At 35.7% G+C, this 25,481-nt stretch overlaps 1 protein-coding gene across 1 annotated transcript in view; it reads right to left on the minus strand.

Annotated features, from left to right (window-relative positions):
• Nucleotides 1–2,086: 2,086 nt before the first annotated feature.
• AUH (AU RNA binding methylglutaconyl-CoA hydratase) overlaps nt 2,087–25,481 on the minus strand; it is a gene marked incomplete at its 3' end in the record, with an annotated part of 111,840 nt that continues 88,445 nt past the window's right edge. Inside the window, exons 7-10 of the mRNA XM_079548656.1 lie at nt 5,803–5,990; nt 4,608–4,658; nt 2,992–3,039; nt 2,087–2,164 (exon numbers count right to left, since the gene is read on the minus strand). Coding sequence (XP_079404782.1) covers nt 2,087–2,164; nt 2,992–3,039; nt 4,608–4,658; nt 5,803–5,990 — 365 coding nt within the window. The remainder of the gene's footprint in view (nt 2,165–2,991; nt 3,040–4,607; nt 4,659–5,802; nt 5,991–25,481) is intronic.

Consider the following 25,481-nt stretch of genomic DNA (forward strand, 5'->3'; position numbering starts at 1 on the left):
CAGAAGTGATCAGGGGCCATTTACTATTGAGATATTGTGGAGAAAAATGGGGCTTTATAGGAGCATTTCTGTTGCAAACCATCCTTTCATGGAAGTAGAAATCTAACACTGCTATTTACTAGGAGCAATTGAAAGTCATCATAATGCTAGTTACCTAAGAACAGAGACAGTAAGCGTTCAACACATTCTTTGCAAAAATTCCTCTATTGCAATATCACTACATAGTACCTTTAAGTATCATGCTAATGGTACTCAATTTTAAATAGCATTCAAATTCTTAACTTCAAAGAAGAGACTCAAGTTGCCACAATCCAACAATATCTTCTCCTTAGAAAAGGAATAGAGACTATGACAGCAAAATTATTTTCTGAAATCAAAACTACTAGTTAAAGGCACAAATCTACCGTCTTACACCACAGTATGTGACGTTAAGTTTGTTATAAAAAACATTCATGGAAAGTACTTAATCAGTCCTTGTTAAGAAACCAGAGACATCTCAATAACCTGACAGTACATCAAAGTTATACACAAACACATATCAGTCAGCACAGACTTAGTATTTTTAAAAATCTCATTAACGTAATTATTTCCTGCTCAGTAAAAATGAAAATGACATGTTAGCATTTCAAAAACAGGAGAAAATGACCCTCAAGGCTTTATATGACTATAAAAACAAGCACCGGTACTTTATTTGCAAATTATCATGCACAAAATGATCAACTCAGCAAGTTCACCAGTTAATAAAGTGTGTGCTCTACCAGTTAAAACCAATTTACATGTAATGATATGCCTAAATGTGAATTTAAATGAGTTCTTGTCATTTCATGTTGAACAGCTGCTTTATCGTCACAGAATGGACACTGACCACAGTTCATCCTGCAGAAAAAGCAGACCATGCACAAGTTTCATGAGTCAACAGTAACTAACTGCAAAGAAATTTGTTTTCTATAAAAAGACAGCCCCTGATTGCTAAGATACGCTTATTTTCCAGTCAAGTTAACAAAAATGCTTTTTAAGAGTTTGTTTTCAGGTATTTATTGTATATAGCACAATCAGAACAAATACACAGTATGAATCACCACTGTTTTCTCACCTCATAACCTACTGGATTTCTCTTTCAAAGTAGGAAAAGAACCCTGAGGCTGCCACAGAACAAAGAACATTTCATTATCATCCCTGTTGTATATAAATATGATTAGACTCTTCGAAAAGGATATTCTGGGTCCTTTATAGAAGAGAATTCTAGTCTTTTTAGCAGCGTATTAGTCATATCCCCACACAAGAAGTACTTAACACAGTCACCACAAACTTAAAATAACTAAGATAAGTGAAATAAAGTTCCTTAACAGCAGACAGTACCGATCAGATGATATTTTGGAAGAATGCAAGACAAAGCCAGTTTAAAGAATAATAATGCATTAGTAAGGCAGGACTCTAAGATATCTTCATTTAATACAATTAAACGAATATACTGGCCATGACTTCACCAAAAGGATGCCATTATGTGCTATTCTCATAAAAGTTAACTTTGTTTTACTAAGAATAATGTAAGTTAGACAATCAAATTTGACATTTATCAAACAATAATCTTTTTCATTTCCCTTCACTTTATTTATAATGTACATATTCAGGTAGAATATTCAGACATAATTTTTACTGATATACATAATCATTTTAATGCATATTTGGTAAAATTTTTTATTTTTGTTTTTTGGCAGTCACTTTGATATTTGATAAAATGATAAACCGGATTTATACTTCACATCACATTTAGGTTTTGTCTATATAAAGAATTTAAAGAGCTTTTTTAAATTACAGACTGGTAAGTTTCATGTATATGGAATATTTAAAATGCTGTATGAACCTGTGACCTTGCCTATACAAGGCCTTCAGATACTGTAATGAGCTTAAGTAGGCACACATTTCTATCCTGCCCCAGCATGGACACACAAAAGATGTTGGAACATCAGTATGATTTGCTTTAACTTTGGTGGTTGTAATATTCTAGGCATAGATGCAAAGTGCATCTTAGTGGTCCTCGTATCTGTACATATACCCCATTTCATTTTAAAGGCATCTGCTTCTTTTATTCTCCCTTGTAGCGAGGAGATCTTTTCTCTTTAAACGCAAGAAGACCTTCAATTCTATCCTTTGTTGGAATAGTCTGCAAAGAGCAGAGTAACATTTCATTACAGATATAAAAAAAAAATAAAGCAAGAAAACTGTTTCTGTACAAATTTTTGTACCAATTCTTCTCTGTAATATAGCACAACAGAAGAATGAAAACTGCAATGTATAGTCGGATGTAGGAAAGTAGCAGTCACTTCAAAGGCATACAGTAAGGCTAAGAAACAGTCTGGGAGAAGGAATCTCTTTTCTCTGAACAGATAACAGTGAGAATCTCTAGACTTTGTTTCAGGGTTTTCATGTGCTGGTTTCTTTCGGTTTCTTTGTTATGTGGCTGTTTTGGTGGGTTTTGGGGGAAATGGAGGTGGTTTGTAATCACATCATTGCATACTTTAAGTAAGTGCATCTCTAATGCTAATGCTTCTGTTTCTGTCATCAAAAATTTATCATGAAGTTCAAGAACATGCAAAATAAGAATATACTATTCTCATGTTTTGCTGGCAAAGATGCTTATCTTGATTTTCTTTTGGAAAGCATGCATGCTGTGAAGTCGCACATGCTTGTAAAGTGTCGTCTATGTTGTTACATGTTAAACCAAAAATCAATGGCAAATTGGAACAGATGCACAGCAATGCATAGCTGGCATAGTATGGGACTGACAGTGCTTAATTTCCTTCAATCAAACAGTTTCTGTCCTACACCTCCTTTCTTAAATTCCTCACTGAAAAAAAAATAATAATAAAAAAAATTAACTGGAAGGCATAAATACAGTGACAAAATATTTGTAGAAGAAACAACAAGTCTTCACAGACTACTCAAGAAAAGCCTCTTTTCTACATTTTTCATGTAATCATAGTTACATACCTGAGCATAACAAGCTTCTTCAATTGCTAGGCCTGTTACTAAGTCAACCTGAGGAAAAGAATTCAACATTCTTTAAAGCATATTTTTGTACATTTCAAGTGCATTATTTCTTAGCAGCTAACTTATATACCACGTTTCTATATGCCAAACTATAGAACATGTCTATGAAGTCCTTCTACACTACTTAACATAGAAATATCTCATTGCCAAGTGGTGACAATGCCTTGCATTTCTGGAACGGTTCCTGTATATGGTGATAAAACTGTATGCAACACACTGTCAAAACAATGTACGCTCTTCATTTACAAATGATCAGAACTAAAAGTTATTACACACATGCACTTTTTAATCATTTCAACTGCTACAAGGGAAAAACGATTTACTGCAAGATTGTTCCAAAATCATTCTGAAGAAAGTGACTTCAAAAATTCTTACAAGCAAATGGTGCCATGCTAAAAATTTAACATGAATTCAATTTTAAGTGGATTTCAAAAAGTAAATGAAACCAGTGGCAATCCTGCACCATCACCTACTTTTGAAAACAATTTTCTTTGTGGGCTGGTCTAAACAGCTGAAATGGCCATTCAGGAATGACTGAAATGACTTTTTCCTCAGTACTTCTCTGCCTTTCTAAAATGTCAGCTGCTGCAGAAATTATCAGTTCTCCAAATGGCCAGGGAAAGGACTGCGGCAGCTATGCAACACAAGTAGATTGTCAAGTTAAGATAAGCTAAAAAGACTACCTAGAGAAGCCATGAAATCTCTGCATTTATTAGCAATGGTAGGAACATTTGGCTTCATCACTTTTGATACAGTAGATTTTGTCTTCAGTCTCAAGGCTGAACTACATGATCATAGAGAGTTCTTGAATTTGTTTCTGCAACTTTGAAAAGAAAAATATTCTTAATTCGTACTCCTGGATTTAGATTCTGCATGTGATTCAACTTTCCCACACTGAACTATATGCTGTTCTGGTGCAGACCTTATTCATGTGCTTAATTTTAAGCAAGAATAGTCCTGCTGAGCTCAGCAAGATAATTCACAAGCCTAAAGTAAAATATACATCTGGATGTGTTCAGGCCAGGTATTTAAGGAACTTCAGAACTTGGTTCACTACCATTTAAGAAGGGGTGGCAATTAGAGTGAAATATGAAATACGTCTTCAGATATAATTATAAAAGTAGTTTCTATGAAAGTAATACAAAAATACAAAAAGGAATCTCTTGGTCTTTGTTATGTAATAAACACTAAACTGAGAGCCTTGACAGAATTGATTTTTTCCTGCAGATTTATATTTGTAATATAACTTGTTCATAATAGTCTATGTTTACCTTCTGGAATTAATAGTTGGCAAAGTGCATTACACCTAGGCAGATGTGGGATCGCTATGCCTTGTTGTGGAAATCAACATTCATTCTATTCTCAAGAGTTAAAAATCAATAAATACAGACATGAAAGTATTACATTTAATCTTCAAAAAAAGTTGTGACCAAATGGATTTTGAAAGGCTATTAACTGAGAAACTAAACACACTTCTAGGAAAAAAAATAAATATCACCACAGTAAACTTGCCTATCTAACTTCTGATTATACTTATGGGAAGTACAAGTCCTTACCTCCATTCCCTGATCAATGGCCAGCTTTGCAACTCTCATTGCTACTGGTCCCTAAAATGAAAGACAAGGATTATTTAAACACTACCAAATTCTAAAAGACTGTGCAGTAAACAACCTGCACATTAATGATCCTGTGCTGGTACCTTCTAGACTTTAGAAATTTATTAAACAGGTAAAATATTCTAAAATATATGACTAAAGTAGCTACTTTCTTCCAAACTTTTCTTCTTTCAATATTGAGAAAATATCAAAGACGCATATTGTTTTCAGAAATGGTGACTTAGACAGTGTTTTGGGCTTACATGTTCTTTTGTCAAGATTGCTTGATTCCCATCAAAACCAGGCTCAGAATGGCAACTATAACAGCACATCATTATAGAATTGAAAAATTTTACTGTTAAACTTTTGATCTGATAGAGAGCTTTACTAATTTTCTTTAATGCTATCTCCCATGAATTTTGCTACCTTGGGTGCCTCACTAGGAAAGCAAGTTTATCAAGAGCTCCCACTGCGAACAATAACCTGCACTCCATAGCATAATGGAACAGGTAGCAATTGGCTAACACAAAGACCCCTGCAAAGGTCATGATTAAACTTCTTACCAAAAGTTTTAAGTTCTAAAGCCCAGAAATTCAACAAAATCCATTTTAATTCATTTAGTAAAAGACAGAGATAAGATGGCGTGAAGAATCAATTATATAAAAGCATAATACTTTAATCAAATATATACACAAAGGACAGAAAGCAAATAGATCACTTTCCAGTACCAAATGAGTTTTGCTTTAATACTGAAATTGCACTCGATGTTTTCAAAACAAAATCTACACTGAGATACACTCACTTTCATAACGACACTTTTGTGTCTCTTCTGAAGTGCTCAACAGTAATGGAATATTGAATAATAGCTTTATAGTAGAAATACCACACTATTTTAATGTTCAAAGCATTAAAAGCGAAATATACAATGCAAGCACACACTACAACACAAGTATTAACAAAGTTTATTTGCTTCACTGAAATTCTTACCAAGTAACCATACCTTTCAATAAATGAAAAAGATCATTTTTCATTGCTCTCTATATAAATAGAGTGGCTTCTTAATACGTAACTTCATGACAGTTTTTCTGAATACAGAAGATTCTTTTTTCTAGTGTTAATATTTATTAACAATTAAGAACAAAATAATTTGTTGTACCTGAGGTAAAAATTCTCTTGCCAGAGCTAGTGCTCGTCTGTATGCAGCATCCCCTGCTTCATTCTGTTCTACCACATGGCTAATCAATCCTATTGACTTTGCTTCCTCACCATCCACGATGCGTGCAGAGAAGATTAGCTCTTTAGCCAAAGATACTCCAATTGTACGAGGTAATCTCTGTGTTCCCCCTAATGTTTGAAAAAAAGAGAAAAATGCAAATATTAGTTTCACTAATTCATCTATCATAGAAACAGAGGTGATACTTGTTCATTCCAAATATCTTCACTTCTAATTCCATAAGCATTTATACGAAGCATAAAGAAATTGTACTAACATACAAAGACATTCTCATTTGCCTTTTTCAGTTTTGAAACTGTTTAAATTGAAATAAATTGCTCTGTTTCTCAGAAAACATGTAAACAGACGTAAAGAGATGAATAGAATTTGCTTGATTACAGACCAGCTAGTTTACCTCATATTCAGCCAAATGCTGAAGGAAAACAGGTTGCAACTATAACCAAAAAGTTGACTTATTTTAAAAATCTGTATATTTACATGGTATTAATAATCACAATATGAACACTTCTGAAGAACAATACTCAAGAAGAACACGTACTCCAGGAAACAGTAGCCAGTGCTAAAATTTCCATGTATTGAGGACAGCAAACATTTCTTACATAAAATAAAGACAAGGTATTTAAAATGACACATTCTCATCTTCTTTTTTTCTGCAATAGTGTTGAAATCTAAAGTCTTATCATAAAAAATATGAAAGAATAATGATGGATATAGATCAGTAGAGAAGGACATCTAACCTAATTTTCTTACTGTGTTAAAAATTTATTTGGTGTTTTGAGGTCAATAAGCAGTAACCATATTAATCAGACGTGTAGATTGCTTACTTATACTAAAAATTATCTAGAATTAACAAACTGTGATAGTGTGAGCATAACCATTGTCAGAATTGAAATACCAAAAGCAGTTATTTGTATGAATTATGAACAAAAATGGCCTTCATCTGGAACAATGTATTTTGAACCCATTCAAGAAATTCTGAACAGAATATCTGAAAAGAATATTCCACTAAGACAGACTGTCCATAACTTAGCAATTCTTTCCAAATAGCTACTTCTCCAGCAGTATGCTAATACATTTAAAATACAAGAGGAATATTTACAAAAATTTTCAAGGACAGCTGGTATAACACTGGACAAATTTATATTCAATTAATGTAAAGCAGAGTGACTTCCAATAGATAATGGTAGACTAAGCCAGTAGTATAGTTCTGTAGTCATTCAATTCTCTTTCCTGAGACAAATATACCAAATGAAAACAACAAAACCTTTCTGTGATTCCATGATCCAGCTTTCAATTATTACTTCTTATGAATCACAAGATTCAGCACAACTGTATTTCCTTCCATAAAAGCATACTTCCCTTTGAACACATTACATCATAGAAAAATGCAGGGAGCAGGCACAATTTACACCTTATGCCTTCCTAGAATATTAGAAAACCATGATATAAAACAAAAACCTGATATATGTTTTTCTGGGGTGAAATTGATGGAACTAAAAAAAATGACTATACTCACAATAACTACAATAAAAATCTGTGGAATATCCACATTAGTAAAAACAAGCAATGTGATATTCTGTACAGTCCTAACAATCCCGGATGACTGTAGCAAGACCATCATCATAGTCAAAGATGACAGGCAATAGAAAGATGAACTCCTACTTGTATGTTCTGTTAGTTCAGCTAAGTGGGTGACAGTGCTAGCAGAATTTTGCTAACAGCACTCATCAGTTGAAACACAGAATTTAAAGAAAGCCATTATTCTAGAACATTTTTATGGGGGGTAGAGGCTGTGGGTGGAGACTGAGCAGGGAGAACATCCGAACAAAACCCCTTTTAAAATACTACAGACCCTAAACAGTATGCTTTCCTATTAGTCTTGGCTGCCTCAATGGTAAGATTGACAGAAAATTACTTAAACTCCAGCTATAAAATTTAAATCCTAACTAAAGGCCACAAAAATATGAGCTGTGTTTTCAAGAAGTTTACTGCTTTAGGATACTAAACTGCACTGCCACTACTGCAAAGGAACATTTACTGACTTTTCTTGTTTTTTTCTTTTTTAAATATTGAACAAGTCTTTTCATTTCTCACCGAAAGAAGCTTTCATATCCCAATTAGTATCTATTCTTGAACACATTTACATGTACATCAGAACATTGCAGATGTCTACTCTGACTCTCTTTAGGAATAGTTTACTCATAAACTATTGCTTTCACCCGAGCAATAGAATCCAGATGAGCATCAGGCTTGATTTTTGATTAAAAAAAATAATCTGTGCAATTCTTAAGACCTGAAACCATAAGAATCTACTGATTCCATGACATCTGTTTCTTCTTTGTTGGTTATGCCTGATATTTTTTTCTGCTTAACTATCTTCCCTTCCTTCAGTGTTTTATCTCTTCTATTACTGCTTCTACCAGGAAATCTTGAAAAAAAAAAAAAAAAATTAATTGTGTAACAGTATTTCATAACTTTGACAAAGAAATGGATATGTTTAAGCATGAAATATTGTTTATAAACGGAGAAAAAAAAAGTATTCTTGCCAGTGTCTTACATAAAAATGATTAAAGAACAAAAAAAAGCAGACTCTAGTCTATGTCATTTGGCTGTCTCCCACACTGCAAAGCCGTTAAGCAGAGGAGCGTGTTGATTTACATTCAAAGAGTAGAATACAACACTTCACTGCATGAATCATATGTACTCACTGGTAGGAATAAGATATATGCATACATAAAAGCAATAAGATAATTAATCAAATTCAAAGAACACACCAAAGTACACTTAAGTTACATCCATTTATGAAGAAAATACAGAAAGGACACTGCAGATAGACATTGTGCTATGGTAACACACTAAAACAAATTATACTTGCCAACCACAATCAGAGTGAAATGGAGAAACACCCAGTCTTCAAAGATATTACTTAACCAAGACATTTCATCTAAATGTAGAGGAAAATCTGACTGATGAATACTTGCTTCTTCTTCTCAATAAGGACATCTCATTTCAAGGACCAGTGATCTAGTATTGCTCAGTGTGCTGATAAAAGTATTTGACATACAGTTAGAATGCAAATGCATTCTTATCTGAGACAGTTTATATTTAATGTTGTGATAGCTGTAAATGCCAGTCTTAGATGACAGTAGTCTGTGTGGAAAGACACAGTAAATACAACACTGTTGTGTACTGGTATGAATACTGTTAAATGGCTTTTTTTTCTTAACAATTGATTCTGTATGAGTATTTATTTACTGTTAGCAATTCATCAATTACAAAATATGTACACAACTGGTTTGGATTAAGGGAATTACGTAATAAATTCCCAAGCATGTATCCAACAAGATGAAGCAACTAGCTTACTGGAAATAGATTCATCTTTCTGGCAGAAAATATCTACAGCCAGTAGTTTCTCATAGCTCAAGGCTCTGTCAAAACATATTGGATGAAATCCTATTTTGACAATAAAAAAAAAAAAAAAATCCAAACAAATTTAAACTTAATAATAACTTTTATTAAGTCAAGTAAAAATTATTCTTTCTATTGCATTCTTCACAGCATGAGCTTTGCTTGACTTTCATTGGATTGAGTTAACTCACTTCTATCCAGTTTTGTCTTTTTAAAGATTCCTGCCCCTTTGTTTTACTGATAAACAATGGTGAAATTAAAGTACACCAGCCACAAACTTTCTGATTGTCCTAGTCAGTCAAATATATCTTATGGGTATACTTGTGATTCTTACACACAAGACTGTGAAGCATAGGCTTTTCCACTTTTCCATTGAAAACCATCGAAAAATGGAATGCAAAAGCCTACTGTTATTAGTATCTAACCCTTATTTCATAAGAGTGTGTATTTTAATGTAAGATTTTTCAGTCATGAAAATATTATGCCAAATTTACATGCAACAAATATTTTACACTTCTAAAATACCTGCAGTCCATTCCTAAATAAAGCAATTTTGAAAAATATCAAATGTTCTAAAAGCCATAAAGACAATATTTAACAATGATTTTTTAACAGATTATTTACCAGATCAGGTCTTGATCCTGCAAGGATGTAAGAGTTTCAGCTAACTTAAAGAATAGAACCTAAGAATAAATTATAATGGGATCAGACATCCCAAATCCCTTCAAAAAAAGAAAACATAAAGAGCCCATAATAGGCATGAAGTAAGTAACTAACTACTGAAATCAGCTTAGGCTGGTAAGGACATCATCAAAGATGCAAAGGACAAGGTGAAAACCACATGAAGAAAAAAGGAAACAAAATGCTATCTCATAAGACAAGAAAAGCAGCAAGCTGACAAAGTAGGCAATTAGGCAAGGCCTCTCTCATTTCTGGCCTTATCAGTAGTTTGGAAAATGGGCAGAGACCTGGAAGAAATACATGCTGAGCAAGCCCAAGACAGTGGCTGAAGCCTGACTCAGAAGTTGCTTCAGGTCTGTGATGACTGAGAACAGAAGCAGTAACCAGAAAGGAGTTAGTGGGAAGCTGCCATAAGGGCTAGTGGGATTTTATCTCACCAGTCAAGCAAAAGAAATCTCTGCAGCAATCTCAGTCACAGCTTCACCTAAATATGAAGGCGATGGAATTCCAGCTACCTACAGCAGCCTGGAAGCTGCAAACCTCAGCTCCAAAATTTTCAGCCTAACCTGAAAATTATTTCTTATTTTCACAATCTGTTTTATTCATCTGCATCTGTAGACTGGCTTACTTAAAAACCTATTAAAAAATGCCTGGAATATATCAAAACTTCATGTCTGAGTGGCTAGAAAGTGGCAGCTTGAGTCAGTAGAATGTAGTACTTGGCTTGAAGATGTAGGAAGGCTCAGGATTTGTAAAAGAAAGTATAAATATATTCTCAGAATTCACTAGCAGTTAAATAATCACAGCCTTTGTACAGAAAGATGAAATTATTATGTAATTTAGAAAATATGATTTATTTTCAAAGTAAGTAATTCTCTCGATAATTAAGAAAGATTTTAAAAAATGGTTTCCCAGCAGATACTTGAATATATGAAATTAATCTGGAACTCAATTTTAAAAGGCACTCCAAAACGGATTCTAGATCTGGTGTGAGGCACTTTCTACATATTTCCATCACAATTGCTGTACATTCTGCTCTGCCTCCAGACCTTTTGCACTGCATAGACTCTACGGTCAGATCAAACACCAATTGGAAAGCACAGGTTTGTGCTATTCCACATGAATTCCCATGTCTCACAGTTTTAGCAATGCATTTGCTGACAATAAACATTATCATTTTTTCCTTGAATTATTTAAGAAAAAAAAAAAAAGAGAGAAATACATAGGGCTATTAGTCAACTTATTAAATTTTACATAGACATAAGCAAATGCAACAAAAATGAGCTCGCACTAATTATTCAGTAAGGCCAAATGCGTTTCTCCTACTCCAGATACGAACTTGCTCTTACTGTCCTTTAGGATGCAGTAACAGAAAATGAACTTAAGTAAAATTAAAAAGTACATACACTTTACAACATAACTCATCTTGCTGTAGATAGAAATTAATGGCCCAGGAGAAGGCATTTTCCAGTTTCAAAACTACACCCACACATTTATGAAGTCATTACTGAGCTGGAACAGGTAGGAGGTTCAGAGCAACGCTGTTCTGAACGACCATACTTAAGAAATCATGTGGACTTTATGAGTAATGCTAGGCAAAAACTTTTTTAAAACCTGTATTTGAAATAAATGATTTTATAGTTCTTATTCTTAAAGTTCTGGATTGATTACAGCACCTCAATTTTCATAAGGACAGACAAACAAACAAACAAACAAAAATAAAAATACAGAGACAGGCCAAGTAAGAAATACAGAACAGTGGATTACCACAGTGTTATCTTATTTTCATTTACACTCAGAATGAGTTCGCAGTCCCAAATTGAGATAATTTAGCTGTTAGTAACCAGAAGTCAAATAAATAAACAATAAGCAAAGCAGAACCAGATTACTAAATCTAAAGTATTTATTGTTTATAAGCAAGTAACTTTAATATCTCTTCGCTTCAGTGCTCTCTATACAGAAGTCTACCACTTTGTCTATCCAAGTAGCAAAGAAACCCATTACAACACTAAACTGCTACCCTTAATTCCATTCCAAACTTGAATCCCTTCTCCCATCCTGACTACAATTAAGTCTACTTACAACAATTCCAAAGCAATGTCTTTTAGTTATAAGCTTTATTTAAGAATTTACGTTTGAAATTAGTAGTCTTTGAAAATCTTTGGCTTCAGCAGCTCTAAGGAAAAAATAATCAGTGGTCAATTTTGAATGGGAGTCCAGGGAAAGCAGCAGAGCTACTGAAATTGTAGGACACAGAGTGGCTAAGGAAGTGCAACTCCTGGTATCTATCTGGACTTGTGCAAAGTACTTGATACAGTCCCACACAACAGGAGAGATGTAGTTTTGGTGGATGGACCACTCCATGGATATAGAATTGGCCAAAGAGTTGCTGCCACTGGCTCTATGTTCAGGCAGAGATCGAGAATGAGTGATGTACCTCAGGGGTGTCTGTACAAGGACTGGAACTATTTAATATCTTCGGTGGTGACACAGTTTGCATATTTACCCAATTTGCAGATGATACCAAGCTGAGCGGTGCAGCTGGTACTGCAAAGGAAGGAGATAATATTCAGTTGGACTTTAATGGGCTTGAGAGAGGAGTGCGTGCAAAACTCAGGAAGATCAACAAGGCCAAGTGCAAGTCCTGCAGCTCCACTGAGGCAATCCCAAACATGAATACAGGCTGGGAGGTGAATAGACAGCAGCTCTGCTGAGAAGGACTTTGGGATCCTGATGGATAGAAAGCTGGATATAAGCGAGCAGTGATTACTTGTAGCCTGGAAGCACAACTATATCCTGGGCTGCATCAGGCAAGGAGAGGAATTGGATTGCCACCCATTCTGCCATTGTGAGATGGTGCATATCCAAAACTGAAGTCCTCAGGGCAGAGCAAGGGGGAACTCAAACACCTCCCTTGCTTCAGAGGGCTCTCTGGCTGAGACTTGGGGTTGTTTAGTGCAAAGAAAAGAAAGCTACGGGGAGAATTCATAGACGCCTTTCAGTACTTAATGGGGGCCAACAAGAAACACGGGGAGAGACTTTAGCAGTGTGTATGAGAAAGGCTAACAGTTTAAACTAAAAGAGAATAATTTAAGTTATGTAAAAAGACTAAATTCTTTACTGTGACAGTGTTTACATACTAGAACAGGCCGCTCAGAGAAGCTGCAGATGCCCCATCATTGGAGGTGTTTAAGGACAGTTTGGATGGGGCCCTGAGCAGCCTGTCTAGTGCAAAGTGTCCCTGCCAACAGCATGAGAGATGGAAGTGGATGGCGTTTAAGGCCCCCTCCAATCCTAATCATTGTATAACCCTACCTGTAAGAACAATCACATAATAACGTCTATTAGAAATTAATGGTTAAAATAAATCCACCACAAATGTAAATAAAATGTAAACATGTATTCAGTGTACGTTACAGGATATTCTTTGTACTAATTTCAGGCAGTTAGATATTTGTATGTCTAGCTTTAGACAACAGAAGACTATTTTTTTCTGATGTACATTTGAAGGTGACTCTTGTTCTCTTGCAGATAATTACCATTTTATTTAATTCACATTCTTAACATTTTAAGAATAACTTTTAAAAATTTTGACTACAAATTCTACCCCAGCAAGAGCAATCAGAAAATTTTGTATTTTAACATTGTGCTGTTTGGGATTACTTATGTGTTTTTGCTATAGAAAACTCTGTTACAACGAATTCTAATAAAGCTGTAATTCCTAAAGAAAACAAAAACAAAAACAAAAAAAAAAAAAAAAAAAAAAAACCACCACCACCAACAAAAACACACAAAGACCACCACCACCACAAAAAAAAAAACAAAAAACAAAAAACAGAAAACAAACCAACAACAACAACAACAACAAACCAACCAAAACTAACTGACAGAGAATTAACAAAGACAGAGCTCAAATCAGCAATTATTCTTAGGCTGTAGCCATCAGACCGTTACAGTACTAATGAAAGGGACTGCATTAAGAAAGGTCATGGTCACCTGCTGTCATTCTTCTCACGTGCTGCTGTGACACAGCAATGCAGAAAAGAAGTCACTACTCATAGTATGCAATGCAAGAGGACAGCACGCAACTGTAATTCTTCTCCTATACATGAAGAAGCTAATGCTAATTAGATTCTTCTGCTACCTAATCACGGACCTTTGCAGTTTTAAGGATCAAAGAAATTAGATATTAATTTTGCTTTTCTTAGATCCTACTTGCAAATTACAGGATGAGAGACAGTTGCGGCTATATGTACTAGAAATAATGAAGAAATGAATTCATATTGCTACAATGACCTAGGATAGCAGCTGGGAACACAGCACTTGTTAAAAAAAATGTATCTTTGATTAGCTTAAGTTTACATTAGAATAGTTTACCTCAAAGCCTAAGGAACAAGAAGATAGATAACACCACTTGCTTCTCACTAGCAGGTCTCATCAGGCAGGACCATTCTGTCCTGAGCAGATCTTGGTGCTGACTACTTTCTGCCTTCAGAAGCAGCTATAGCCTGGTTGCTGCTCCAAGTTTGGCATCACTCAAGGCACTTTGAGATTCTCTGACCCTGCTTGGGCAACAATCTACCTGCTCAACGGTAAAGCTCCCCTAAATCCGTAGCAATTTAGTCACATTTTACTGGAGCCTGGATACTTCAAAAGAGACTTCAAAAGCTCTTCAAAGAGACCTTCAAAGAGCATATGGCAAATAAGCAAAGAAGTTAAAACGGGAATTTCTTTAAATAAAGACACTTCACCCTTGAAATCCATACAGAATCATGGAACCTTTAGAAAAAGAAAAGATACGCTAGATAAAATAAAAATCCCTTGTAGATTCAATTTGCCTGCAAGAACTGGAATTTCGTGAACAAGCATAAAACTGTCCCACCTTATTTGCCTTGGTCTTTTTTTTCCTCACAAAAAGCAGAATTTTTAAAAACCATCCCCATCTCCCCTTCCTTTTCAAGCCAGATGTGTTTCACCTCAACAGACTCCTTTCCAAGCTGCCCTCATTGTAGCATTTCTTCTTGCAAGAGACCAGCAAAACAGAGCTCAGAAACCGAAAGCCCTTATCGTATCTTCATTGTCAACTCTAATCAAGCAGGGCTGTATCCTCCCATGCGTGTGTAATTTAAGGTCACACAGAAAAGCAGGTGTTCTGTGGAAACAGACAATGGAACATCATACCCCTTATACCTTCTACAAAACCAAATATAATTTGAGGTAAGTCATACTGCAATATTACTCTCTCAGTCCCTCTTGCCCGGTTGTTTGGTCATGTATCAATTTCCTTGATTGCTTTTGCTTGTTACTTTAGAAGTTGAAAACAACATTTCCAGTGAAACAAAATACCTAATCTGAAACAAAACATTTTGTTTATATCACTTGACTTTGACTGATAATTTAGTACACTTACTAACCTGAAACTTCAATTATTCTGATAGCCCTTCCTGCACTCAAAAATGTCTTACTAAAAAAAAAAGTACCATTCTTCTCCAGTCTGCTACTCATACTCAAGCTACGTACTACTTCATGATCATGAAACTTCACAGAAAACAAATGCCTGTTATTTGCACTGACAAAAAAAAAAAAAAAAAAAAATCAAGAATTTTTATTATTATATGTTTCTTGCACTGTAGATATGGAGTTCCTTTAATCAGCAGTATTTTTAATTATTTTGCACCAATAATTTATAGCCCTACTAATATTCAGATCCCCTCCTCACTTGTTAATATCAGGGCAGAGGTCTAGATGCACACCTGTGACTTCAGGCTGGTAACTTCACATCTCACAGACAACCTCCCTCTACTTATTACACTGAACACTGCCATGACTCCTCACAATGTTGCTTTAGATCATTTTTTTAATCTTCCCCCTAAATAAGAGAGCAATGGTGGTCTCATGCATGCATGCCACATGGGAAAGAGACAACTACTTTCCCCTCAAAGAAGAGAGAAACCACCTTGCAGAACTCTTATGCTAAAAATCCTGAGAAACAGAATATGTTGAATAAGCTTAAATGGCAGGGAGCTACAACAGACGACTGTAATTGGAATTGGAATTTTCAATGAGCCTTTGCAAAGGTTCAGTTACCTCTTTTTGCGGAAAGATCACCTCTTTCCCAAGACAGAAGCCAAATGAGAGCTTCCTCTACTTGACCCTTCTCTAAAAACATCTGGAAAAAATTAATGGGATTATCTAGATTCTGGCAGGTCAATAAATATGTTTCTATTTTCTTAGCATCATCAAGAAAGCCAAGCTCAAGAGACTTATTATGAGGATTATACAGTCCAAAGTAAAAAGGAGAATTCTGCTTCATAACAAACTAAAAAATTGCTATCCTTTCTGGCAGGTATTAACTGCATTAGTATATTGAGCTAAAAGTTCAACACTAAACTAGGTTCCTTGATCCCCTTTTAGTTTGGATAATTTTAATCTCTGCACAGACATTCATAGTTCTTGATACCCAGATGCAAAGTGTCAAAAATAACAACTAAGCCTCTGAAACACTGAATTCTACGTTTTTGGTGTTGTTTTTTTTTTCTGAAAACTTCAATATCTACACCAAATACATTGCATCCTGTCTTCCTGTTTTCTTTACCATTCCACAAAACATCCATAGTGTTAACAATTGGTTGTAATGAGAAAAATTAGCAGTCACCAGTTAACACTGTTTTTTTTGAGATCTCAAATGACACTAAAATACAAAAATATTATTAATAAAAAGCTAAAACTGCCTTTTGATGGACTTTTTCCTATAAGCTTTTAATTCCGCTGTGTATGAGAACCCGGGGACAAAAAGACACTCTTGGTCATAACCTGAACATACATTATAAGAAGTGGAGGTGGTGAAGAAAAGAGAGGAATCCATTATCTCAGAAAGACAGAAATCTGTAACAGTTGGCTCTGATAAGTCTCCACAGCCAGAGAGGCTCTATGAAGTGATAAGGGAAACAGTTCTTCAGCAATTATTTTGTCCAACTTGTTTTCTTCTGAACTAGCTTCTGCAGCTGTTTTTTTCAGGCAGACTATATGATCACCATTTTATTCGTTGAATTTTCTGGAAATTGCTGCAAAATATCAGACATACCATAAATTAGATATTAATTGGAGAACTATTTAGTCTTCTAACATAATACGGTCATAACTCAAAATGAAATGGAAATAACTGAGCTCCCTATTATTACTCACTGATGATGGGATCTCAAAATGAATGATATATTTTTATCTGCTTAAAATTTAATGTTGACCATTTAGAATTTTTTGTATCGCCTTGGCCTGATAAACAGACCCTGCTTACTTCAATGTCTACAACTATATGCCTGTTGAAAACGGAGCCACAGTAAATTACCAAAATGTGCTTCAGTTTCAGAGAACTGTCATATTTCATTCATCATTTACTATCCTTTCTGAGACTTCAGCAGATGGGTCAGAAGCGTTTACTGAGAAACTCATCAGTGTTCTGAAGTGCTACAATGACAATCATACAATATGCTTAAAATGAGAAAGACCGTCCTTCTTCTCTACAGTGCAAATCATCTGTGGCTGGTTCTTACGTGAATATTCTAAAATCAGTGACTGAACCTCTGGAAGAAATTGCCTGGATTATAGTTACAGCACTATCACTTCCTTCATTTACTCTCTCTTTTTTTTTTTTTTTTTTTTTGTTCATCTATTATTTTATCCATGCATAAGACTGGTTTCACTTCTACCCTTACAGTGGCATTCACAGGTGGCAGCATGAACTTCCATGTAAAAAAATGTTTCGAAAACATTTAACTTAAATAACGCTACGGAGCAGAGAGTAATACTGATATTGAATTATATTGAACGTGAATTTAATATTTTTGATCTTACGTGCTTCAAGACTGCTGAATAGTAATACTGCTAAACACAGAAAGTGTCCACTTGTGATATTCCTAACAGACAGCTTTTGCTATTTTATTTATTTATTGACACATAAAAAAACAAGAACTTGAATAAGCTAATAAGAGTCTTTCTTCTACTTGTTTCCCCCTAAGTAACAGCAACAATTTTACTTAAAACTTCCCATGTAAAAATACAAGGTTTCTTTTGAACAAACAGCAACATTTTCGAATTCAAATCAACTGTTCTAGCTGTAAGAAATAGCTTTAAAATTTTAATTTATCTTTAACACAATACAATAATATTTTAGGAACAGAGGGAAGTGAGATATACCAGAAGCTGTTCTGTAACTTCTGTGGTCACTACTAGTTTGTATCTGACTACCACTGGTAACTGGTAACTGGTACTGTAACTGGTTCAACTGGCCTTTCCAACAACAGAAAGATAGAACCTAGCCTGCTATGTCTACACTCCTAAAATTCACACACTCGATTACAAGTACCACAAATTAAAATGACACAGAAAAAATCTCAGTGTATGCTTCTTCCAACAATAAGATTTAGTTTACAAATTTATAAAATAGGATTTTTCATTATAGAAGAGTAGAGACTACATTGTTTAACCATTTAATGTTTTCTCCAAAGACAACCTACAAACAGGAGGTGAAGGAAGCTGTTATTAACTGTATTTTTATGTTCTGGAAAGAACATAACTATCTCATTTGCTTCAAGAAAGTTTTGGACAAATAAACTTACCATCACCACAGTGCTATCAGCACAGTAAGTATCCATAGATACTTACAATATTTTTTTGGTAACATTCAAGCAAGATTAAGTATTATCATCTTAATGCACCTGTATTAAACATAAGGGACAAATGAACAATCATGTTCTCCAAACGAAGCTGGAGAATGTACAGGAAGCAGGGCATTATGTTCGTTTCATACAGCTGGAAACAAAATACACAAAATGTTGAATAACGGATTCTTTAAAACAGCTATCATATGGAGGAGGGCATCCATGAAAAAATGTGGTGATGTAATACATCATGTTTCATAATGCTTATGAACAGAGCAGACAACTTACCATGGGACATTATGGTGACAGTCAAACTAGTTAGAGCTTTTCTGCTACTCTATCAAAAATCTGAATTCATTGGTAAGTGAAGCGTTCACTATAAACACACTTGTTTTCATTGAGTGGAAGGTAGGTGGTTTCCTCTGAAAGCAGCTCTGTTTCCTGCTGGAACCTCTCTTAAGTTCACTAGACATTTCAGTCTCTGAAGCTTAGCCATGAGAAGTGCTCAGTTTCATCTACTGCAGGACTCGCAAGCTTATAGGTGTGTGGTGGACAGATCAACTGAATAACGTTGAGAAGCACTGGGATGCCCGGCCAGTTGTCTAAAGTAAGCAAGCCTCTGGCCAAAGTGGGTATCCAAGGCCATGAGCCCAAAGGATAAACTGGCAAAGGGGTCGGTCAGTTCTTCAGGTTTTCTTAACAGAGGCCACTAAGTCAGAACCTCCAAGGTTGCATTTAAGATTATCCTTATGGTTTTGAAGTTGAGTGGGAAACCTATGCAAAAGGTAGACAGGTCAGGGAAACAGCTGGCCAAGCACCTAGAAAGCCTCAGACTTGATACAATTCATTTGTTCAATTTTTCTTCATTTGTTTCTTACTAATCCCTCTTGTCTTCATTAGTAAAAAAATTTCTTACTCTTTTTTGACATAATAGCTACCACTAAGGTAACAGGCTTTTCATTTGCCTTTATCTTTCACCAGAAAACAAAATGGGCTCAGTATATTATATATACCTTTGTTTTTTCCTCCTGCAATTATTGTCCACTCTGTCTCCTTCAATCTGTTATCATTAAGCTCCCTTTCTAAGATCAGTAGCTTAAATCGAAGGTTAATAATTTTCCTGAGTTCTGACAATTTATAAGAAATGGGCTGAGATAGCAATTTCATACCATACCAAATTCTAGAAGCCAATACGAAACCTCTATATGGGGATCAGGTAACACTGATAAAGAGAGTTTGCAAAAGAGTAGATGTTAACCATCTCATCTCAGGAGGAGAAACAGCTATATGCTACTTGGTTCACTTTTCTAGTACTCCCTGCATGTTAATACAAAGGAGTAGCATTTGGCTTCAAAGTGGCTTCAAATGGCATATACATCCTGGCTAATTATAAAATGAAAAAAAAGATCAAAGGTCTTTTATGTTGTTATAAAATATGTAATATAATTTTTCTAAGCTTCTATGTGAAGAGAAAAGCAAAGGGAGTATTTCACCCATCTCCTAAATTTCAGGTTATCTTATTCATATTACCATAGTACCTACTGTTATTGTTGTGATTAGGTTTTAACAGTCTTTCTTGTTTTCATGCTTCCTGATATCCAGATTAGGTTATCCTGACCACTCACACCACTCTGCTCAAACCGATAAAATGGGCTGTTCATCTAATTAGATACTTCAACTACAAAATAATCTTTGGATTGAAAAGCAAATATGGAATTATGTGAGTTCCTTGCATCATGTGATTATAGTTTTTCTTTCTAAGTGCATCTTCTAATAATCTTTCATTTATCTGTGTAGTGAGTTTTCATTTCACATCCACTTTAGCTTCCTTTGTACATACAGTAAACAGATCATCCTAAATCTATTCTTTCCTTAAAGCAAAATGATATAAATACGAAGTGAAAGAATGTACAAAGTAATGCATCAAGATAAGGAGCAGGCTTAAAACTCTGCGAGCTATACTGAATAGCTTTATGCCAATGGCTAATTTTTGAGCGCTTCACTTTTCAATCCTAACATTATTTCAAAACGCTATTTATGTATTTATACATGCCTCTATAATCTCATTGATATTGCTCCTTTTTTTTTCAAAGGTCAAGTGTACAAAAACTATATAAGGTATACTACCTGTAGCTGCAAAGCAGTGGATCTCATAGATTCTGTTGCTAAAATATACCACTACCATTGCTACAGCGACACTGAATATCATGAAAGGCACAGCACACGCCATACTTGGGTATAATGAGGACAAAAGAGTAACACAACTTGCGAGGTACAGGAGCACTCAAGTATAAGACTAAATTATAGTAAGGTAAAGAAATTCAGTTTCAAAATTTATTAAATTAAATCGTCTATTTTAAGTTAGAACTCTTCGTCTCCAGGAGTGAATATAGATTAAGTAACACTTAAATAAATCTTAAAATTTTGCCCCTCTTCTGAAGCAGATAGACCCTTAGAAAGTGCTAGCTCTGTTTCAGTTTCTGAAAGAGACTGTTTCAGTGAGCACTGCCATTCTGAACATGCCACCACCCAAACATCAACTCACAACATTCTATGACTCTATGATTTCTCCATTTTCAGACTCAAGCTGTACCATGATGTTTTTCCCATGTGCTCATAGACTGGTCAGGCCTCCCCAGCATAACAGCATTTCAATATGTCCTGCTTACTTCCCACTAGCTACTGCTTCCTCACATACAGCCCTTTCAGTTGCAGGATCACCTATCAATGTTATCAATCTAGAAAGCTTCTCCCAAATCCCCACACCTCCTGCTGTTCCACTTCCTGATGAAGTGAAGTCCTCTATCTTATCCAGCTGATCTCAGCCTGAGGTGCCTCTGTGGTGAAGCAGTTCTGCAGACAAAAGAAATAGTAGCAGGTAAGTCATCAGAACTGAGTAAGGCAGCCAGACCCACTCCTGGATGCAAAACAACTACCTCAACTAAGAAAAAGCAATGGGTGACACTGGAGGATGATTCTCTTCTGAGGGATACTGAAGCACCCATTTGTCATCCTGACCCATAAACTAGAGAGGTCTGCTGCTTGCCAGGGGCCTGTATCAGAGATCTGACACGGAACACCAGACTTTGTATGTGCCCCGGACAACTGCCTGCTGCTGCTGTTTCATGTAGGCATCAGTGACACAGCTGTCAGCAACCTGAAGAACATCAAGAGGGACTAGATGAGTAGTGGAGCAGCAGTGAAGAACTTGGGAGCAGTGGTAGTCTTCTCATCCCAGGTAGGGGAATGGGGAGGGAAAGGGCTGATAGAATTAAGAAATCAATAGATGGGTAAGGGAATGGTGTCTTGAACAGCTATTCTGTCACACAACTAGTTTTGAGAAATCTGAACTTCTGAGGGAAGGGGAAGACCATCTTTGGCAAAAAGCCTTCCAATTTAAACAGAAGACTTTAAATTAGAGTTGCTGGGGTATGAGATCCACAAACCACAAACCGTTTCACCTTGAGGCTGATGATGGTAATGGGTGCCCTGGGCCTGGTGCTGGATAAGAGGCCAGTAAAACAACACCTAAGGTGCAGGAAAAGGGAACTTCAATTAGTAAATCAGGCTCAATGGAAGCCCAACCCAAATGCCTTTACAAGAACGCATGGAGCATAAGGAACAAGCAAGAAGAGCTGTATGGACGTGCATGTCTACAGGGCTATGATGCCATTGGCATCACTGAGACATGGTGGGATGGCACTCACAACTGGAATGTAGGAATAGATGAGTATAAATTCTTTAGCAAAGACAGGCAGTGGAAAAGGGAAGGAGGTGCTGCCCTCTACATCAGTGACCACCTGGAGTCCATGGAGCTTCACCTGGAGATAGATGAGGACTTGACAGAGGGCTTATGGGTTAGGGTTAAATGAAAGGCAGGGGAAGGAGAAATCACAGTAGGAGAAATCTGATACAGGCCACCTGAACAGGAAGACCACATGAATAACACCTAGAAACAGATAGGAGCAGCTTCACATTTACAAAACACGTCCTTCAACCACTCTGATATCTGTTGGTGGGAAAACACAGCAGTGCAACAGAAATCAAAGAGGCTCCTGGAAGGTGCTGATGTCAACTTCCTCTTCCAAGTGCTACAGGAACCTGTGAAAAGGAGCTACTGAGTAATATGAAGCTCTCAACAGCAGCATTGGCTACAATCACTACAAAATGGCAGAGCTCAAGATCCTTAGGGTGTCAAAGAGGGTGTGCAGGAAGCTTACTACTCTGGACTTCAGTAGAACAGACTTTGAACTCTTCAGGGAACTGCTTGGCAAGGTAACATAGAATAAAGCCCTCAAAGAAAAAGAGACTCAAGAAAACTAGTCAGTATTCTCAGCCTGTTTTCATAGGGGAGGTGCTCCAGCCCACTGATCATATTTTTGGCCCTCCTCTGGACTCTCTCCAACAGCTGTCTTTCTTGTACTTGGGGCTCCAGACCTGAACCCAGTACTCCAGATGAGGCCTCACAAGAGCAGAGCAGAGCAGGACAATCACCTCCCTGTCCCTGTTGGCCACCCCTCTTTCGATGGAACACTGGATACCATTTGCTTTCTGAGCTCCAAGAGCACACTGCTGGCTCATGTTCAGTTTTTCATCCACCCAGACACCCAGGTCCTTCTCCAAAGGGCTACTCTCAAGGAGTTCTTCTCCCAGTCTGTACACATATCTGGGATTACCCTGACCCAAGTGCGAAACCTTGTACATTGCTATGTCGAACATCATTAGGTTCACACAGGCCCATCTTTTGAGTTTGTTAGGTCCCTCTGGATGGTGTCCCTTCCTTCTACTCTGTCAACCATTACTGCACATACATCTAAGATCTGTAAAACCCATACTGCATATATTCAGCTGCTAAGGATAGATAGGTAGTGCCTACTGAAAATCAAGAACCCAAAGGATATTTCAGAAAGCCGTATAAAAATTTCATCCTTTAATTCTCCAAGGTTTTCTTTCTCATAATAACAATGCTTACTGCAGTATATTTTATATCTTTGAAAATGACTTCTAAAATTCTTACGATTCACTGATGAAATTGAGCAAAAAATGCGTAAGTTTTCAGAAGCGTCAGGACTGATAACGCTGAAACACTAGCTTGAATTACAAAGAGGCAGATGTCAGCACTCTGTTAATTGCTTTCCCCCTAAGTTACTAACAGAGTAACTGAACAATAAAATTTTGACTACTACTCCCTTTGTTATTTCATCTCTAAAGTTAACTTGCAAAAAATATATATATAAAAAAAATTGTTGTGATGTTTCAAAAACATCTAGCAAAAAAAAGGCTTTTGATTAGCAAGTGAATAATTGCATTTTAGGTTAAACCAGAAACCACAGAATGATAACAGCATACTGAAGTTGATCCTTTTTAACTCCTAACATGTCAAATACAATTTGCTACAATAACTGCACCATGACTATGTTTTATTCCTTTACTACCTAGAGATTATAGAATCACAAGAATATCAGGGATTGGGAGGGACTGTAAAAGATCACCTAGTTCAATCCTTCAACTGGCATAGGAACACCTAGATTAGGTCACATAGAACACATCCAGGCAGCTTCTGAATGTCTCCAGAGAAGGAGACCCCACAGCCTTTCTGGACAGCCTGTTCCAGTATTCTGTCATCCTTCCAATAAAGAACTTTTTCCTTATCAGGAATAGCTTCGAATAATTTCTCTAATACTCATATACACAGTAGATTACAGAAAGAATGAATATTGTTTAAATCTCAAAACATAATATAGTTGTTTTTAACAATAAGGAGCTGTATTTGTCAATTTGGCCTGACTATAAGGATAAAGGTTGCAATTAAAACATGAATTATATGAACTGGAGCTATAAGATACAAGTTGTTTCACTTGTTAGTACAAGTATGTCAGCATATAGCACCATCCAACAATGAGTTTCTAAAACTGTCATACTCTGAACCACAACTGAGTCATCATACACATCTTAAGTTCCATCTCTGAAGATCAAAGCTAAAATTTCACATTGTTCAATATGAAGTCATTAGAGTATAAAACTCAACTTACTTCACCACCTAAAGCCTCAAACTGTCACACACGTATTTGTAAACTACAACATAAAATTGTTTGAAAGCTAGTATCTCTGCTTTCTGAATTGTTTTACAACAGTGGAGTAATTGGTCTCTTCAGACAAACGATCATCTCATACACAATGTTAGCAGAAGTGCTCTTTTTAGGAAGTATTAAATGGTTTGGGATACACTTAAATTCCTCATTTAAAAACACTTGAACTTCTTAATTTAAGATACTGGTAAAAATTTAAAAAGTAATATATTATAAAAGATGAAAAATACAAAATTACTGTAAATGATCAGTGCTGTAAATACAGTAACACTATGGGAGAATTTTGATCAGCCCATTAAACTAGTTAATGACGCCTGAACTGTGTTAAACAAACATATATTACATCTACAGACTGCTGTAATTGATGTTTCTGGATTTTACTGTTACAAAATAACTCATGAACACTGCAACATATTAAAAATTTCTTTCAATTAAATAAAACTACATACACATTTGCTAATAAAGCTACCATAACCAGCATGTTAATTGCAACATTCATAATTCTTTGAACTTCTGTTAAAAATAAATTTACTTACCACAGAATGATTGATTGATTAAAAAAAAACAACAAAAAACAGAGATATCTATAATACAGGTACGCAGTGCTGGCTGTTTTTTAATTTAATATCTCATCTCCCCAAAAGAACGGGAAAAACACATGAATACCATGCATAATACTTTAATTTTAGGGCTGACATTAACAATTGACTTTGAGCATTTTATGAATTGGCTAAACAAGAACAATCACACAAATCAGAAGAAGTTT

Source organism: Tetrao urogallus (genome assembly GCF_951394365.1).
Source record: "Tetrao urogallus genome assembly, chromosome: Z".
NCBI lineage: Eukaryota > Metazoa > Chordata > Aves > Galliformes > Phasianidae > Tetrao > Tetrao urogallus.